The sequence below is a fragment of the Erpetoichthys calabaricus genome, chromosome 6 (assembly GCF_900747795.2).
Source record: "Erpetoichthys calabaricus chromosome 6, fErpCal1.3, whole genome shotgun sequence".
NCBI classification, from domain to species: Eukaryota; Metazoa; Chordata; class Cladistia; order Polypteriformes; family Polypteridae; genus Erpetoichthys; species Erpetoichthys calabaricus.
The window spans coordinates 129393334-129411282 of NC_041399.2; the positions used below are offsets into that span (position 1 = coordinate 129393334).

The window sequence follows — 17949 nt, forward strand, 5'->3', positions numbered from 1 at the left end:
TAATTAGCCTGTCACTAAACTGGTTGAATCAGAAGCTTAATTTTACCAAAATTGTTTTCCTAGCTCTTAATAAAAGAGTACTAATTTACAGGTGTTCTGAATAAATGAATGTGTTTTTTTCCACAAAGCCAAAAGCAAAACAGGAAAATCCCTGTATGTATATTATGCATGTTTTATATTATTATTACTAGTTTATCTTAGTATTAATGTGAACAGTTTGTCAAGTAATTTATGTACATCACATATGGTGATGTCACAAATGTGCGGGAACAAATTGACAGGCTAGGATTTGAGAGTTTTTTTTTAAATACACAAGAAAGAGACTACATGGTGTCTCCTCTACTCATTTTTGTACTGTATTTAAAAATATATATCTATGAGCATAATAATCCAGTGACTAGTAATGACTGCAAGATTTGTGCTTCAGTTGAAATCCAGATTGCTACGAATTTGAATGTACTCCTTATATTCTCATTCATATCAAAGATGGAGTAGTGGTCTGTTTGATTTAATGCTGTGTCTAAACTGCTCAGATAAAATTAAATAGAGCTTGTATGTAGTCAGTGACATCCCATTCAGTGAAGTTTCTCCTTATACATATCTGTTGACACTGATTTCAGGTTCTGTATCAAAGTGTGAAATAATATGAATATACAAAAGACATGTTTGAATATTAGCAGAGCTTACACAATACACAAGTGATTGCCTGGATAAATTTAATGAAATGTTTTATTTACCTTTGGTACAGAAAGGTCCATCAAAGGCAGTTTTGGAACAATTGCATGAATATCCATTGTATTTCTCCACACAAGTTCCCCCATTCTGGCAGTACATGCCATAACTTGTGCAATGCCCAGAGCAGCCTGGATTTACTCCTGGTGTAACCTTTGCTCGCTCTTCCAAGTCAAGAGTGATACCATTCATTTTTAAAGAGCGGATGCATCCAAGAAATCCTCTGTGTCCTCCTGCAGCACCTGTTAAAAGGAAAGAAACTGTGAAGCCTTCTCTATCAGAGATGAAATGAAATATAATGTCAGTGAAGTTAGTTACTTGGATTTTTAGTTTAAAAAAATAGTATTTATCTCTAGCAAATATGAGTACATTTAAGCACAGTAAAATAAGAGTAAAATCCATTAAAAGACTGCCTACATTTCCCTTATGTCTTAATATACTGCCTGGCATTCAGTATCCCAAGAAAGAAAAAAGGAAATACCCTGCCACTATTGCAGGAGAAATTTTCCAGTTTAGACATAAAGTCCAAATTTAGATTTAACAGTGTTTGAGGTCTTGATAACCCAGTGACAGGGGATGCACAAACCAGTGTGTTTCTTCATGCTGGTCCCAAGCCCGGATAAATGGGGAGGGTTACATCAGGAAGGGCATCCGGTGTAAAATTTTGGCAAATGAATATGTGGACAACAATACAAATTTTAATACCGGATCGGTCGAGCCCCGGGTTAACAATGACCGCCACCAGTACTGTTAGCCAACAGGGTGCTGGCGGAAATTGGAAATTCTACTGTTGGCCGAAGAAGAAGAAGGAGAAGAAGAGGGGGGAGACGTGTCCGGAGGCAGGAGGAGAGGAGGAAAGTAAAGAGAGTGGAAACTGAGGGTAGGAACTTTGAAATGTTGGCAGTATGACTGGTAAAAGAGAGAATTAGCAGATATGATGGAGAGAAGGAAGGTTGATATATTGTGCGTGCAAGAGACTAAATGGAAGGGGAGTAAGGCCAGGTGGATTGGAGGTGGATTCAAATTGTTCTATCATGGTGTGGATGGAAGGAGAAATGGGGTAGGAGTTATTCTGAAGGAACAGTATGTCAAGAGTGTTTTGGAGGTGAAAAGAGTGTCAGGCAGAGTAATGATTATGAAGCTGGAAATTGGAGGTGTGATGATGAATGTTGTTAGTGCATATGCATCGCAAGTTGGGTGTGCAATGGGTGAGAAAGAAGATTTTTGGAGTGAGTTGGATGAAGTGATGAACAGTGTACCCAAGGGACAGAAAGAGGTGATTGGAGCAGATTTCAATGGGCATGTTGGTGAAGGGAACAGTGGAGACAAGGAGGTGATGGATAGGTATGGTGTCAAGGAGAGGAATGAAGAAGGTCAGAGGATAATGGATTTTGCCAAAAGGATGGACATGGCTGTGGTGAATACATATTTTAAGAAGAGGGAGGAACATAGGGTTACGTACAAGAGTGGAGGAAGATGCACACAGGTAGATTACATCCTATGCAGAAGAGTTGATCTGAAGGAGACTGAAGACTGCAAAGTGGTGGCAGGGGAAAGTGTAGTTAAGCAGCATAGGATGGTGGTCTGTAGGATGACGTTGGAGATCAAGAAGAGGAAGAGAGTGAGGGCAGAGCCAAGGATCAAATGGTGTAAGTTGAAAAAGGACGACTACAAGGTTGAGTTTAGAGAGGAGGTGAGACAGGCACTGGGAGCAGTGAAGAGTGACCAGACAGCTGGGAAACTCCTCTTCACAGATACAGTAAGAGTGACAGCAAGAAGGGTGCTTGGCGTGACATCTGGAAAGAGGAAGGAGGAAAAGGAAACCTGGTGGTGGAATGAGAAAATACAGGAGAGTATACAGAGGAAGAGGATGGTAAAGAAGAAGTGGGATAGTCAGAGAGATGCAAGAAGTAGACAAGAGTACAAGGACATAAGGCGCAAGGTGAAGAGAGAGGTCGCGAAGGCTAAAGAAAAGGTGTATGATGAGTTCTATGAGAGGTTTGACACTAAGGAGTGAGAAAAGGACCTGTACCGATTGGCTAGACAGAGGGACCGAGCTGGGAAAGATGTGCAGCAGATTAGGGTGATAAAGGATAAAGATGGAAACATACTCACAAGCGAGGAGAGTGTGTTGAGCAGATGGAAAGAGTACTTTGAGAGGCCGATGAATGAAGAGAACGAGAGAGAGAAGAGGTTGGATGATGTGGAGATAGTGAATCAGGAAGTGCCACGGATTAGCAAGGAGGAAGTAAGGACAGCTATGACGAGGATGAAAAATGGAAAGGCCGTTGGTCCAGATGACATACCTATGGAAGCATGGAGGTGTTTAGGAGAGATGGCAGTGGAGTTTTTAACCAGATAGTTTAATGGAATCTTGGAAAGTGAGAGGATGCCTGAGGAGTGGAGAAGAAGTGTACTGGTGCCGATATTTAAGAATAAGGGGGATGTGCAGGACTGCAGTAACTACAGGGGAATAAAACTGATGAGCCACAGCATGAAGTTATGGGAAGGAGTAGTGGAAGCTAGGTTAAGAAGTGAGGTGATGATTAATGAGCAGCAGTATGGTTTCATGCCAAGAAAGAGCACCACAGATGCAATGTTTGCTCTGAGGGTGTTGATGGAGAAGTTTAAAGAAGGCCAGAAGGAGTTGCATTGCGTCTTTGTGGACCTGGAGAAAGCATATGACAGGGTGCCTTGAGAGGGGCTGTGGTATTGCATGAGGAAGTCGGGAATGGCAGAGAAGTATGTAAGAGTTGTACAGGATAGGTACGGGGGAAGTGTGACAGTGGTGAGGTCTGCGGTAGGAGTGACGGATGCATTCAAGTTGGAGGTGGGATTACATCAGGGATCGGCTCTGAGCCCTTTCTTATTTTCAATGGTGATGGACAGGTTGACAGATGAGATTAGACAGGAGTCCCCGTGGACTGTGATGTTTGCTGATGACATTGTAATCTGTAGTGATAGTAGGGAGCAGGTTCAGGAGACCCTGGAGAGGTGGAGATATGCTCTAGAGAGGAGAGGAATGAAGGTCAGTAGGAACAAGACAGAATACATGTGTGTAAATGAGAGGGAGCTCAGTGGAATGGTGAGGATGCAAGAAGTAGAGTTGGCGAATGTGGATGAGTTTAAATACTTGGGATCAACAGTACAGAGTAATGGGAATTGTGGAAGAGAGCTGAAAAAGAGAGTGCTGGCAGGGTGGAATGGGTGGAGAAGAGTGTCAGGAGTGATTTGTGACAGACAGGTATCAACAAGAGTGAAAGGGAAGGTCTACAGGATGGTAGTGAGACCAGCTATGTTATATGGGTTGGAGACAGTGGCACTGACCAGAAAGCAGGAGACAAAGCTGGAGGTAGCAGAGTTAAAGATGATAAGATTTGCATTGGGTGTGACGAGGATGGATAGGATTAGAAATGAGTACATTAGAGGGTCAGCTCAAGTTGAACGGTTGGGAGACAAAGTCAGAGAGGCGAGATTGTGTTGGTTTGGACATGTGCAGAGGAGAGATGCTGGGTATATTGGGAGAAGGATGCTAAGGATAGAGCTGCCAGGGAAGAGGAAAAGAGGAAGGCCCAAGCAAAGGTTTATGGATGTGGTGAGAGAGGACATGCAGGTGATGGATGTAACAGAGGAAGATGATCCGCTGTGACCAGCCCTAACAGGAGCAGCCGAAAGAAAAAGAAGAAGGGTGTTTGAGGTTTTGATATGTAACAAGCCCTCTTCAGTTTTCAGTCCAATTTAAAATCCTCATATTAATCAAATTATTTCTTACTTAATCCAAATTTTTTAACTAGTAATAAAAAAGAACTTCAACAGTTTATGTTTAGAATATTAACAAGTTTAAATGGTATCACTTAATGACACTTTAGCAAACTGCTTTTACAAATGCAATAGATAACAACAAAAAAATCCAGAGCCCCTCTAGACCTACTGAATATATATAGGTATATACATATAGGTCCTAACTGGGGAAAGAACTCCTGCTTCCCCCAGGTAAACAACTGTATTTTTAAAGACTTCTTCTCTCCAACACTTTTCTATGACCTTTCAACCTTCCACCTGTGAACTGCTACTCTTTGAACCCCACATTTGCTGGCCTGCTTTCACCAGTCTCTGTAAGCACTGCAAATCCTATTTAAAGTCACTTGAGCAAGACATAACCAGATTTATGAAGAATGGAGACAAAGACCAAATAAGGAGATAAATAAGGAAGCTCCACACAGGAAAAGTTGTGGGACCAAAATAGTCAGTCCTTGAGTTCTTAAGGCCTATGCTGACCAACTTTGTGATATTCTCTGTTACCTGTTCAGTCTGTCCATAAGGCTTCAGAAAATCAGGTGCTATGGAAAATACCATACATTCTTCCTGTTCCAAAGAAGGCCTCTTCACCTAATGACTAAAGATCAGTAGCACTTGCATCTCACATCATTAAAACCTGTGAGAGACTGGTCCTGGAATGTATGAGTCCTCTTGAGAAAGACCAACTTTACCCACAGCAATTTGACCATCAGACAAAGATTGGAACAGAGAATGAATTTATCTATCTGCTCCGAAAGGCTTATTCTCACCTGGACAAAGCTAGCAGCACTATGAGAATTATTTTTTTTCATTTCTCCAGTGCCCTAAATACCATCCAGCCATCCATGTTAAACTCAGACATATGCAGGTGGATGACCCTATGTTGTCCTGGGTAATGGATTACCTGTCAGCCAGACCGTTGTTTGTGAGACTCAAGGATTGAGTTTTGAATGTGAGTAACACTGGAGCACCACAAGGAACAAGCCTGTCTCCTTTTCTCTTCACTCTGTACACCTCAAACTATAAATATAACACCAGGGGCCTCACGCATAACGGCGTGCATAGAATTCACACTATAACATGGCGTACGGACAAAAGTTCATACACACAAAAAAATCCAGATGCATAAATCTTTGCAAACGCCAACTTCCACGTTCTTCTGCTACATAAATCCTGGTCAGTGTGAAAAGTAACGCACGTGCACGCGCCTGCTGTCCCGCCCCAACTCCTCCCAGAATTACGCGTCTTTGAATATGTACATCAATATAAATAGCCCTTAAGCGCAGCCTTCTGTGAACAGAAGAATTTTAGCGCATACCAAGCGGAGGCAAAGAAAAACGTACTATTTGTTGGTTTAAACAGTGGTATAAACAACAGAAGGAAGTTGATCGAGTGACATAGCGTGTCGGAAAAACTCGAAAGCTCAAGTTCATAAAGTCGCACAGTGACCGAAATAAAAAAGAAGCTGTCACATATCAAAGTCGCCGTGAAAAGGCGAGTCGTAGCCCACCGTCTGAGTGTCATATGAAAGCTTTATAGGGTACAGAGAAAAAAAAATAGGCAAACAGTGGGAAAAAAGCACGAAATGTCAACTTTAATCTCGAAATTTCCACTTTAATCACGTAGTTTATTTTGTCATTAAAGTAGAACATCATAAACTTCATCTTAAAATCGTTTAATGTACTAGTTTTTCAAATCCCATCGTAACAAAAGTAGCACGTTAAATGCTTTGTTTTGTATTTGATCTTCTATGTGCTCTATGTATGTGAATCACTATGTGCTTCCGGGCTTTCTCTTCCTCCAACAGGACACAGAATCCATTACATTCGTAATATTACAGCTCTCTGAATAATTCAAATACTGAAATGTACAGTATACGTGATATCATTTTCGTGATGATAGGAGTTAATGCATGTTATTAAACATGGGAACACGGTGGCACAGTCATTGTTCATGTCTCATGCAAGATGCTTGCTGCACTGTGTGTGACCTTCGATTAAATACTTTATTGTAGCAGTACTGTCTCATTCAAACGTACTAACCCCCAATTCCTGTCCTTACTTTTCTTTCTCCAAATACCCAATCGCCACACAATCAGCTCTGTAATAGACGTTAAGCCATCTGTAAGCTTAGAATGCCGATTCTTCAAAACTTTTAAGGAACATTGAAATATCTTCGTAGTACGTGTTTAATTATTCTATCCATCTATCCATCCAGTGTCGCGCCAGCACCAGCAAGAATACAGCGAGAGTCAGGAACAATCTGTGAACGGAGCGCCAGATCCTTGCTAGCGCATTTACACTGTGTCCTCACATGTTTAATTATTAAAAATATAGATTATTTAAATGAAGTTGAAGTTTTATCTGTATAATATAATAAACATATTTTGCTGCATTTCATCTTAAAAATGATATTGTTGTCATATGTAAATACGCGCTTTATAAAGTGGCTCAGGTTGTGCGATATTATAATTGTATCGCAAGTTTACAGTGAGGTAATTGTACTTATAAGTACAAACAGTTCTACAAGGAGCACTTGATGGACTGACTGAGTGTGTTTATAGTTCATGAAACTGTTTCTGAACCATGAGGTTTGTACAGGAATGGCTTTGAAGCGTTTGCCGTGTGAGAGCAGTTCAATAGATAGCATGGCTGAGGCAGCGTGTGCTTGATGCTGTATACCGATAATTCTCTTTCCAATCAGCTGCTGTAGATCTGTGATTCCCCACTCAGATATAGTGATATAAATACTCTGAGTGGTGCAGTGAGGGTAATATGGAAAAAGATGATGCGCTGTGGCAACCCCTAACGGGAGCAGCTGAAAGAAGAAAAAGAAGGTGCAGTGAGAGTAACAACGCTAAAGCAGCTATGGTATTTGGAATACTTTGGCTATTCCCTGGAACATTATATTGTTACAGGTTAATTACAATCAAATGCCTTAAACTAATAAACAATATGCAGTTCGTTTCAGTGTATATGATAAAGCCGCATCAGGAATGTGGATCTAAAAAAGAAAGGATAACCACACAGGAACAGTACCACTGCTTTGACGCTGGGTGCCGCCAGTTTGCAAAACCGAGTGGAGAACTTGTGTACGCTAGGGTTGGAGCTACCATGAAAATGTGCGTGGCTTTATACCAAGTTTAGGTTTTATACATCGCGATTTCAGCGTGGAAATGTTTGTACGCAACATTTTTGTGCGTACGCACCATTTATACATGAGGCCCCAGGTCATGTCACTACAAGAAAATCTCAAATGATTCTCCATTTATGTGATATATTGATAAAGGGGATGAAACAGAGAATAGAAGTCAGGTCGAGAACGTTTGGTTTTTGGTGCATTGCCTGTATATTAAAATCTGTAAAACCAAGGAACTGGTTATTGACTTTGCTGCATCAAAGAGCCTCTATGCCCAGTCTCTGTAGACAATGTAGAGGTGGTCGAATTGTATAAGTAACTGAGGGTCCACATCAAATGACAGGTTAGATTAGTCTTGGAACATAAAGGATATATAAGAAAAGATATATAAGAAATGGTACAGCAGGCTCTTTTTTCTTAGGAGACTGTGTTCCTTTAATGTGATGGCCAGTGTAATTTTCTATACTGGGGTGTGCTGGGTGGGTAACATTACTTCAAGAGAGGCCTACCGAATCTACAAGGTAATTAAAACTGCAAGCTCAGTTGCAGGTTGCACTCTGGACCCCCTGAAGGTAGTAACAAAGGAGAGAATTAAAGCAAAATTTAGTGCCATTATGAAACAATGCTGCATATCCTCTCTCTGACACACTAGTACTGTGCACTTTTTGCCAATGAGTTAACAATCGCTACTGGGAGTCCTTTATACCACAGTAATATGCCTGTCTAATGCCTTTAATACTGTGACTTGTTTTCACATCGGTGAAAGTCTAAAGGGGAGTGTATATGTACTCGGAGAGCTAGGTTTTCTATCCTTCAATGGATGGCCATCATCTGCAATAAGTGTATAGCGTGGAAAGCACATCTGTATGATCTATACCTGGTCACAGAAATTTGCTTTTTTCCATGGTGTCCTAAGGAAGAAGTATATTTGGTCATCAATGATTTTTCCAAGGATTTCAAGTGATGTCCCTTTTAACATATGATTCAAGTGCACACAAATCTGACATCCTTTGCATAAATCTGTGTTAGAGTAAGAGTTAGGCCTGCTTTGCTTAACCTAATGCTAAATAATAACCTTTTCACCTTTACTTTCATGAACTGGCAATGCAAAATTTTTCTCGTGCGAATCCTCTGGAGAAGATTAACATTGGCTCTGAGATTATAAGAAACAGAAGAAACCTTGTTATTGATTTATCTCTGTGTTAAACTGACTTCAAGGTGGAGCCGTTCAGAACCTGAATTGTACAATATTTTTCGGTCCTTTTTGTTATTTAACAACTGGGGCAGAGGAGCCAACTTCACGTTGGACTTCAGGAATTTACTTCTGTCATCACAGTTTTCTAATTTTCATTGTCTAAATAATTATAATTTGTTCCTATAGCCAAGTATAATTTATTCATATAGCCAATAATAATGTCATATAATTTGTTCATATACTGAAGTTTTGCTTAATTCAGAATTTTAGTCACATAACTAGTTATGTGTTCCACCCCAGTTTATTTCCAAAATCTTTTGACTATGGGGGTTTGATACAATCTTACTGAAAACTCAGCAGCACAATGCACAGCAGGATCCAAGCTAGTAAAGAGATGAACAACACTTAAACAATATGTTAAAAAGAAGCTTCTTTGAAACCTGTTCATAACTTTTATGGACAAAATTTCTATGCGCAGCCAGGGCATTGAGTGGGTCCGGTTTGGTGGACTCAGGATTGGGTCACTGCTTTTTGCAGATGATGTTGTCCTGTTTGCTTCATCAGGCCATGATCTTCAGCTCTCTCTGGATCGGTTCGCAGCTGAGTGTGAAGTGGCTGGGATGGGAATCAGCACCTCCAAATCCGAGACCATGGTCCTCAGCCGGAAGAGGGTGGAGTGCCCTCTCAGGATTGGTAGCGAGATCCTGCCCCAAGTGGAGGAGTTCAAGTATCTCGGGACCTTGTTCACGAGTGAGGGAAGAACGGAGCGTGAGATCGACAGGCGGATCGCAGTAATGCGTGCTCTGCATCGGTCTGTCGTGGTGATAAAGGAGCTGAGCTGCAAGGCAAAGCTCTCAATTTACCAGTCGATCTATGTTCCTACCCTCACCTATGGTCATGAGCAATGGGTAATGACCGAAAGAACAAGATTGAGAATACAAGCGGCTGAAATGAGTTTCCTCCGTAGGGTGTCTGGGCTTTCCCTTAAAGATAGGGTGAGAAGCTCAGTCATCTGGGAGGGGCTCAGAGTAGAGCCGCTGCTCCTCCGCATCGAGAGGAGTCAGATGAGGTGGCTCGGGCATCTGATCAGGATGCCTCCTGGACGCCTCCCTGGTGAGGTGTTCCGGGCATGTCTAACCGGGAGGAGGCCCCAGGGGAAGACCCAGGACACGCTGGAGGGACTATGTCTCTCGGCTGGCCTGGGAACACCTTGGGATTCCCCCGGAAGAGATAGAAGAAGTGGCCGGGGAGAGGGGAGTCTGGGCATCTCTGCTCAAGCTGCTGCCCCCGCGACCTGACCTCGGATAAGCGGAAGAAAATGGATGGATGGATGGATGGATGGATGGAAGGATGGATGGATGGATGGATGGATGGATGGATGAAACCTACAGCAAAAAAATAGGAAAATATAGGAGTTTAAAAATTGTGGCGGTTTCTTAAGCTGAATGATCTTGAAAAGCATTACTACAGTTCATTTGTCTCAGGCAGAATTGACAATTGTAATGCGTTACGGTGAAAAATATGTTCAAATAATTGACTGATTACTCTATCGTTAATTCAAAAACATTATAATAAAGATCTTAACTAGAACTAAGAAGTATCACAATAGAAGTCAATTTATTCACTTTATTCCAGTTAAGTTTACCACCTCCTAATGTGGTAAATGCATTTGTTTTTCCTTACAGTCCCAAAATGCAGGCCTTAATAAATTTTCCGAGAATAAATAAAACTTCTGTGGGGGGCAGAGCCTTTAGCTATAGGGCAACCAAACTCTGGAATAACTGCTTACTGTTATTAAATAAACCCCATCAGCTTCATCGTTTAAATCAAGATTGAGGACCCATCATTTTAACACAACATACTCCAGTTTGAGATGTGCTGTGGATGTTTATATCACTTTTATTTTGCTTTTCCATTAATTGTGGAATTTGATTTTTTTTGCCTTTACTGTGTCCTTCTGATTTCAAGTGGCACTTGGTCTGCTTTGAAGTCAACCTCAAAGAATGACCTATTTTCAAACATTCTGAATTCATCTAAAATTGCTGTTTGTCTGCAGATTGATTGATTTTTGAATGTGACAGGTATAGGACATCTGACGTTTGTATTAAAAAAAGCAAAACCCCTTTTTATTTTGTATCAGTTTTCACTTTTTATGACTCAATAATAAGGTTTGGTTTTTATTTTGCAATTGTTTTAGCCATACTATATTTGTAATTATGTTTTTAGATCATGATGGTGCACTTGGTAGCACTGTTCCTAACAGATCCAGAATTCTGTAACTCATGCCCAGTTGTTGTCTGTGTTGTCTCAAAGGTACTCTGGTTTTCCTTACACATCCTCAACAATTTATTGGTGATTCCAAATTGCCTGTGTATGCATGCATGCTTGAGTGGGCCCTGCGACTGACTGGCAATCTGCCCTTGTTTCCTGTCTTGTGACCAGTGCAGCCCCCTGAGATCTTAAGTTAGATTTTGGAAATTGTCAAATGTAGTGCAATGTATAGCACACTGGACACTTAATTGGAAATTTGCCTTCGAAATGTATTAAGCTAAGCTATTCACCAACACATTGCAAATATTGAAATACTGATTTGGCTTTAGGTGTACCTAACACACTTGGCATAGAGTGTATTCATCATCTTGGCTTGACCCACTGTGTTACTGTATTTAAAAATACCTACTTACAAATACTCACAAAATGCATTGCTGTTGGACATGTTACAGCTGAAAATTGGCCAGAGATTGCAAGTTCAAAGGTTAAAGTGCCTGAACATCAGCATCCATGTCAGGCCATGGACTACCTTTCTAACAGAAGGTCATTTGCTTTCTTGATTGCAAGGTTTTTACAAATACAGATTTATTTATCAGAAATAATAGCATTTCTAACTATAGCACTACAGCAGTAACTGGAGTATGTGGATGCCTTTGTCAGTAAAGATTAAAAGCTCATAAATATCAAGAACAGAAAGCTAACCCATTAAAAGTCAATACCATATAAATTTTAGTTTGGTGTTTAAAAACAAATATGTGACTATCATGAAACCATGAACACATATCAGAAGAAAAATTATAGCCAAACACTTCTTAAATAGTTTAACCACTAGATGGAAGCATTACACTAGGAAAATATAAAATTGGAGCTGAAGGCAGTTGAGGTTAGTCAGAATGAGAGTTAAACCAAAAATTATTGGATCACACTTTACTGTAGTTATCCATTATAAAGCTGCTATAAACAGTCTATAACCATTCTGTCAATAATGCTATTAATGTATATTAATACTAATGGAACTACTGAAATAAGTTACTGTCATTTTTCACTGATTTTTTATTATCATTTCTAAAAGGCTTACAACATGTTTTATACCATGCAAACTATTAATACCTTCTTGTAATGTATGTGTATACTAAAGTTTCATCAAATATTGCACATAATAACACTACTAAATAAACCTAGGTTCAACTTTCTTAATCTTAGCGAGCTACTGCAAGTTTATTGTGTAACTACTCAACAAAGGAACATTTTGAGCATTCATATTGCACAGCATAAACATTTTTTATGTAAATGCAAAATGACTATGTAATAATAACAAAGGTTCTGTAGGAATTTAAATTTCTACAAACCTATTTTAAACAGAGACTATCATGATAGGACTGAGTGCAAAGAAGAAACCAGGCCTGGGCAGGACACCAGTTCATTGAGGAGCAGATCTTTGTGAAATAAGAGGAAACAATTTGAACCCAGTATTGTTGAGGGATGAGGCAACAGCAGTACCAGTGTTATTCCATGTAGCACCTTTCAAGGCAGTTTTAAAAACATTTGCTATGTCAGCGGTTCTGAAATTGTGGGGCCATGAAGTAACAAAAAAGGGGGCGTAATTTCGCTATTCGTAGGGAAATTTTAAACTTGTAGCGGTGTATCGGCAGAAAAAAATATAGGAATAAATTTTATTAGGGTTTCAAAAAAGCGTTAGGGGGGCACAATTAAAACTGTTATGAAAACTCGGGTCGCAAATACTTAAAGGTTGAGAAACGCTGTGCTATGTCATGATGTACAGTGTTTTGTTTTGTTTAAGTGAATTTTTGTACATGTTTTACTAACACTTGTGTTTAGGGACAGTTTACAATATATATGTGGCAATGCAGGTACTCATACAAATATTTTTAGAGGACATTCTCCATTACTTAATGGTTTGAAGATTATTTCCATTTGAAGTTTATAACAAATAAAGGGAAGATTATTAACAGTTTCTACAAAAGAATAAAAATTCCAAAATTAACATTTCAGGCTTTGACTTTACAGTTTCAATACTTAATGATTTTTTTGTAGTTTTCATGAAAGTTCACCCAGTAATTTGATGTCTTACAGTTTAGTATTTCTGAATTCCGGCTAGGTGATTCAAAACCTCCGTCACTCAGTTCTTAACACAGCAAATAACATTTAATTTTTTTAAAAAGTAAACACACACAGATTGCGTGTTGCCTTCTTTTTGCTTCTCAACCTTCTACCAACTCCACTTCCAACCTCCTTAACTAGTGATGACTTTGTTACCTTCTTTCATGAAAAGTGACTTGTATCTATGGCTGTTTCACCCCACCTCAGCCAGTCAGTCTGCTCTTTCCTTCTCACAATACAGGGGGTCCTCAGGTTACAACATCTTGACATACAACGTTTCGAGTTTACAACGCTCACTCCCATAAAAACTTAAAAAATTGAGACATGGGAAAGAATAAAGGTAAGGACTTTTTTTAACACTCATTTTTTCTGTTGCTACGGTACAGTGTACAGTACAGTATATTCATGTCCTTTTCCTTTTTCTGTGACTTAGTTGTGTTTTTATGTTCTAGATTATGATTTTGCAAATGTGTTAGGATAGGAATTTTGTAATCTAGTTTTCGAACAAGTTTCAAAACAGACTCGTAACGGATGCTAACAATGTTATTTTGTCCTGATTTGTAAGTCAAAATATAGAGACTAAAAAAGCTTTAAATACCAGAAGCAGACATGTCAGACAAAATATGCCATCAAAAAACAAAAGGAATAGACCCTAACTAACACTAATGACAGATATTGATTTTTCTTTCATTTTATCCATTCATGCCAAGTACTGCATGCCACAATCTTTTAGAATGGTGGCATTAAGGCACACATCTTGACCGGAATATTTACCAAATCATTGCTGTCATGTGTAAAGAGCACAGTGAAATTCTGACATGCATTTGCTAATCAACATAATGTTGCCACCCTCCAGTGCCATAATTATTTTTGTCTTGGTAAGATCTGCAAAGCACCAATGACATTTTAGTATAAGGAACTCATTATATGGCATTTTTTATTCATTGACTACTAATTTGGAAGAAAGGCTTTGATTTTGATATACTGTACAGCAATAAAAGAATAACAGATGAACTACAGCAAATCCTTTAAAGCTCACATTAGCTAAGTGGTAATGAAAATTCCATTTTGTCATATTTCCTCATACTGATTAAAACAACAGGAGTTAAGCGCCAATGCTGGCAGAAACCCAGCACACTTATTTTAGAATTACTTTAACACATTCTTACTATATTGTAAATAGGCTCTGCACAGATCCAGGTGAAGAATATTCAATATTTTTATAAATAATTTTTCCAATGTGTTATGGAGGTACATCAATATTCTTTTAAGCAAGATTAGTCCATATGCTATTGAACATCTCAGATGATACACTGCCCTTTCCAAATATTCGCTGATCCAATTTTGAATTTAATTTAATGTGGATGCTTACTGTCTTTGACTTTTGAAATTTGAAGACCATTTTTTTCTTTTATATCTGCCTCAAGAAATTTATAATACTATTTAACAAAGTGTGATTATTTCACTGTCAAAGCATTCCAAAAAATAATGTGTAATTAAAACAAGTAAGATAATGCAGCATCAAGGGCATAAGTCAGAGACGTAGCTTGGCATGTATTTGTATACGGTATTTGATCTGCACTACACATGCCACTTATTGTTTTGGCAAAATGTTAAAAATTAGTCAATTTGTTTTACTACACGTTTACAACATTACTTTTTAAGTCTGCATGTCTTAAATGCTACTTTCACTTGAACGCAATTATTTGGAATCCTTTGGAGATTGTTGATCTATGAATATCATTTCAGTTACCGAATTTCACTTCTATAACTAAATAGTTTGGATTCAATATTTGTTTTGGAAACTTTCTTTAAAGGGATGCCATACCAAGGCAGTGTTGCAGTATTACCACATATTTTCACTTCTGTACAAAGGACTGCATGGAACAATACAGGATATTGAATGGCTTTGTATATTTGTTCTGTCTTCTCCAGATAGAGCTTGTTTAAAATCAGATCTCTTTGTCAAAATAATTTTTTAACTTCACTTTAAAGCATGTTTTTAACAAGTCATCAGACTTTATAAAAAGAGATTTAGGATCTTTATTCTTATATTAGGTTACCCATTTTAAATTGTAAGATTCCTCATTACAAATTATTTATATACTGTATATGGGGTCTGAAAAAAATTAGTTTTGCAGTTAAAGGAGAAAACAACAAGGCAGCTGTGATGAGCTCCCAGAAGACAGTTGGTACCACCTCCCATTAAAAGCCATGCAGAAAGACTGAGAGCCATGGAGGAAGCTGAGAGTAAACAAACTTCTGAATGGTCTTGTTAAGGGCCAGTTGGGAATAAGAGAAAAAAGAAATTATGCTGTTGCTTTTAAATGAAGCAGAATTGGGGCCCAAAGAAAGAAAAATATGAAAAATACTGGTAAAGGAAATTAATATAACAAAGGGAACCAATGAAAGCAAATCTCAATTAATTCAGAGCAAAAAATGTGAAAAAGGCAGTGCCAAGCCATTCAGAAACAAAATCAGAAAAGCTGAGAGCCTATCTTATGTACTTCAGCTCCTTTTCAGCAAAAAGCCACATACTACACTATTAGAAGCTGACAACTGCATACCTGGAAAAGCCAGGCAAGAGTGCACGAAAACACTGCAGGTCTGCTAAGCCTAAGATGTCCAGAACTAAGAGGTCAAAAAATGTCTTGTGTTGGATTAAAAAAAAAAAAAGTTAGTTATTAAAATATTTTGTCTATTAAAACCCACAAAACAACAAGTAAAACACAAAACCATATTTTGCCACTGTGGTCAGAGTTATACTAATTCCACAGAGTCACACATCAGCAATATACTACAAAGTGATGTTCCAGGTTGTAGGTAGCTGTAATAGAAGCATCTTTATTAAGCATCTCGACACCAGTGGTTTGTTCTCACATTTGCCAGTTATAGTTAGAATCATAAATATGTTAATCAGGTCTTAGTTATATGGAAACATTTTACAGTGACATTGAAAGTAATTGTCACACAGAAAGTCACGCACTTTAAAAACACCTTGACACACATGCAACCTTCAAAATGGGCCCCAGATTTTCTACTGAATAAACAAATAATCTGGGACTGACAGGACCAGTTAACTTCACTGAAAGTGCTGCATTTCAATGTCTACAAATCCTGGTTTTTGAAAGTCTGAGATTGAGACAGTGAATTCCTATATACTGATGCTGTCAAAAGCGTGAGTAAAGGAAAAAAGATCAGTTTCTCAGCTGACATGAACAACATGTTCCAGAAAGGCATATATGCTACCTTTTATTTGCTATGCAAACAAATGTCTGTAACTTTTCAAAAAGCAGCATAAAAGAAAAAGAGATCACTTATTATAACTTTTTCTTATGTTGCATTATTTATTTCTATACATCTGTGTATATTTTCTGTAATCCTTGCTTGTCTAAATAAACTGTACTGCCCTGTTTCTTATAAATGTCTAACAGAGTCCCTTTGGAATGGCATAAACCAAAAATACCATAAACATAAAAACTTTACTCAAAATCACAAAGTCATGCAAAAAAAGTCTATGGTTTAAAGAAAAAATAGTGCTCTTAGTTACAGAGCAGTCTATCCTATAGTAGTGTGGTTTTATAGTACATTTTGCATGCAAACTCCACAAGCAATAGCTACAACAGCTTTATACAAAAATTGATTTGTTGCATTCATCAATTTCTTTAACCTGATGTTGTGTAACATAAATTTTTCAGTTTGATTAAAAATTTTAATATGCAGTTAACAGATGACAGCTTTATTCTATCTATCTATCTATCTATCTATCTATCTATCTATCTATCTATCTATCTATCTATCTATCTATCTATCTATCTATCTATCTATCTATCTATCTATCTATCTATCTATCTATCTATCTATCTATCTATCTATCTATCTATTCTTTATTCCAAAAGTTAACTTAATTGAAGGCTAAGTAATATATTGTAATGTTCTCTGACAGTGTCATTCATTCTGCATTTCTTTGTACAATATTTGTAACTTTTTTCTTACTGTATATAACACAGAGGCTGTGCTGTGTAGTAAGGTGCTACTGCAACATGCACCATGCCAAAAGTATTATTTTCATGACTTTTCATTAAATTATTTAATTGTAAAGAGAATTAAAGTTTCGTACCAACATATAGCTGGCTATACAACTCCAGTCTTGTGTGTCCTTGGGCTGGTGCCTGTCGAACCTCCTTGTAGATATGGTCCAACTGCAGACTGGCCTGTTTTATATTGCGTTCTGCCACAACATGGTGCCACTGGTCGTCATTTAGTGGGGAGGGAGACCTAACAAGAAGCTCAATTGGACCATTCCCAACATCAAAGGAAAAGGAGATATGAGTTGGAGCTGAAAAGAGAAAAAAAAGTTTCTTTTTTTATTTCAAGGAAAATGTACGGTATTTCACTCAAGGCCCATGCTTGAGTCGGAAAGTTATTTAAATATTTGTAATAACCTCATATTAATATGGTATAAAGTTATAATTGACAAGAGTCTTGTTTCATGTAGAAAGATTTAGGCACTGTTGTTAGACTAAGATGTGAATATATTTTCTGACTTCAAGTGCATACAATTACATAACATCTCAGACAGAGTTAAAAGAGTTTTTTTTTTGTTTTCATCAAGATTTCATCTATTTGGAGCATTGAAGCAAGACTAAGCACAACTCATAGAAATTAAAGTTAAGATCTGTATTTTACTACAT

General features: G+C 38.2%; 1 protein-coding gene across 1 annotated transcript in view; it reads right to left on the bottom strand.

The window, feature by feature from the left end:
• The window catches only part of cntnap2a (contactin associated protein 2a), a 1161044-nt gene that overhangs the window by 107101 nt on the left and 1035994 nt on the right, over positions 1–17949 (bottom strand). The window contains exons 17-18 of the mRNA XM_028803276.2: positions 17376–17594; positions 738–974 (exon numbers count right to left, since the gene is read on the bottom strand). Coding sequence (XP_028659109.1) covers positions 738–974; positions 17376–17594 — 456 coding nt within the window. The remainder of the gene's footprint in view (positions 1–737; positions 975–17375; positions 17595–17949) is intronic.